At 54.8% G+C, this 2,459-nt stretch overlaps 1 protein-coding gene across 1 annotated transcript; it reads left to right on the top strand.

The window, feature by feature from the left end:
• Nucleotides 1-375: 375 nt before the first annotated feature.
• On the top strand, nucleotides 376-2,067 carry LOC109147378. The gene has a single exon (XM_019295036.1). It carries the CDS (start codon nucleotides 376-378, stop codon nucleotides 2,065-2,067), a length of 1,692 nt encoding a protein of 563 aa, XP_019150581.1.
• The last annotated feature ends 392 nt before the right edge of the window (nucleotides 2,068-2,459 follow it).

Below are 2,459 nucleotides of genomic sequence, written 5' to 3'. Positions count from 1 at the left end.
TCGGACGAGCCATCGTTGTTGAAAATCGGGGAATGGGAGAACAGTTGGCCTCACGACCGCTGCCCCGCAATCAACAACCGCCCCAAAGGTCTGGAGAGGGCAGACAAGGAGATCGGCGAGCAGAGAGCTTACCGGTGCGATCAGTCCATTTGAGGCTCGGCCCGAATACCGCGCGTCAATCAGCGAGAGAACGACTGGGGCAGAGAGAGCCTAGTCGTGCACCGGTGGGTCCCCAAAATCGAGAGGTCGCCCGAGAAAAAAACCCGTACTAGAAGGACCAGGACTCAGGCACGACGGACCGAGCGACCTATACGCAACATTGACCAACAAGCCGAATCAGAGGTCAGCGAAAGCACGGAGTCCACCAGAAATCACATGCGAAATGGCGACGATGTGGCTCACCTGGCTCGAGAAGTGCGAAACCTGAGGGAGCAAATGGAAGGTAGGACCAAGTCCCCTGGACGAACGTTGCTCACTGCCTTGCCTTTCTCCACCGAGATCATGTCTTACAAAGTACCCGGCGACTTCAAGTTCCCGAAACAGGCTACCTTCGACGGATTCGGCGACCCGCGGGAGCACCTTTTAAGCTATCAGGCTAAGATGCATGTTTTAGGAGTCCGAGACCCTGTCATGTGTCGCGCTTTCCTACCGACACTAAAGGGCCCGACACAAAGATGGTTGGTGGCTCTGCCCCCGGGATCGATACACAACTTCGAGGAGCTAGCCGACCGCTTCACGAGCCACTACGCGGCCAACATCAAGCCACAAAAAGATCTGACTCATCTGGGAGACATTCATCAAGAGGAGGGCGAATCCCTCAAGACCTACTTGGCCCGATGGCAAAAAGAGATCCAGTCTATCGAGGAAGTTGAGGACCAAACCGCCCTCACCTTCTTCATCGAATCTTTACGATCCGGGCAGCTGTATCGTGATTTACGGGACAACCGGCCGGCCACTTATGCGGAGGCCATACATATGGCTAACAAACGAGCAACCACGGAGCAGGCCATGAAGCACAAGCGACAGCGTGAGATCAGGGGATCTGCTAATGGAAAGAGAACCCGACCTGAAGCACGATGCCCATATGATAAGCCCAGCATCCACCCTTATAGGCCGACTCCCCAGCACCCAGTACAGGAAGTGCGAGCAGTCGCACCTCCTCGGCCTCCCCCGACCGAGGAGCATACAACGAACGAAGATCCAGGTAAAGTGCCTAAATATTGCCGTTATCATAAGTCATACACCCACAACACGGAAGAATGTTATTACTTGAAGAAGATCATGGAGGGGATCATCCAGCAAGGGACTCCGCCTCCCAACCAATGGCGACGAAGATCGGCAGCCCGGGAAGACGGCGACTCTGCAGGAGCAGCCGAATGCAGTCGCAGCAAGCAGCCGACGACCGACGAAGACGAGGCCCAGTGGCGACAGAAGCCGGTTATCAATATGATAGTCGGCGGACCAGAGGGAGGCGACTCGGCGAACACCAGGAAAGCCTGGGCCCGGCAATTGTATGTAGGAACAGTGTACGGACGAGAAGGTGGCTCGAAGAAAGCCTGCCGAGAGCCTATTGTCTTCACTGACAAGTATCTACCCACGGGGGAGACACCACACCGCGATGAACTGGTCATCGCGATGGACGTAAACGGGGTAGTTGTTCGACGAATCCTGGTAGATACCGGGGGTAGTGTCAACGTCTTGTACCTCGAGACCTTCACCAAAATGGGGCTAACACGAGAGCAGTTGATCCCTGTCAAGACGCCCCTCGCCGGCTTCACGGGCGACTCAGTGGAGGCGGAAGGGTCAATCACCCTGCTAGTAGAAATCGGTAGCTACCCTGACGTGCAGAAGCTGGACATGAAGTTTATTGTGGTCAACCTAACCTGTTCACACAACGCAATACTTGGCCGCCCAGGCTTGGAAGATTTGGGAGCATTGATCTCCATTGAGCATCTCAGCTTGAAGTTCCGCACGCCGAATGGGATTGGCACGGTCAGCTGTGACAGAAGAATCACCCGTGACTGCTATTTGCAAGCTTGCAGGGGCATGGGGAAGCGTGAAATGTAGGTCCATGAGATCACATAACGACCTCCAAAAAAGGCAATGATTCCCCGCCCGGAGCCGGCCGTAGAATTGGAGGATATCGAAATTGACCCCGAACGACCAGAGAGATTAGTTCGAATTGGAGTCGGCCTCCCAGATGAGGTGCGGGAGGGAGTCATAAAGGTGCTTCGAGAAAACCGGCTGGTCTTTGCTTGGGGGCCGGAGGATATGCCAGGAGTTGACCGATCTATCATTGCTCATCGGCTCGCTGTCGACCCCGACCATCGACTGGTGATCCAAAAGAAGCGATATCTAGCCAACGACAGAAGGGAATTCGTGAAGAAATAAGTAATCACGCTGTTAGCTGCTGGTCACATTCTAGAAGTCAAGTATCCGGAATGGCTGGCTAACGTGGT

The sequence above is a fragment of the Ipomoea nil genome, unplaced genomic scaffold, assembly GCF_001879475.1.
Source record: "Ipomoea nil cultivar Tokyo-kokei standard unplaced genomic scaffold, Asagao_1.1 scaffold1993, whole genome shotgun sequence".
Lineage (NCBI taxonomy): Eukaryota > Viridiplantae > Streptophyta > Magnoliopsida > Solanales > Convolvulaceae > Ipomoea > Ipomoea nil.
This window is presented reverse-complemented; position numbering and strand designations above follow the sequence as displayed.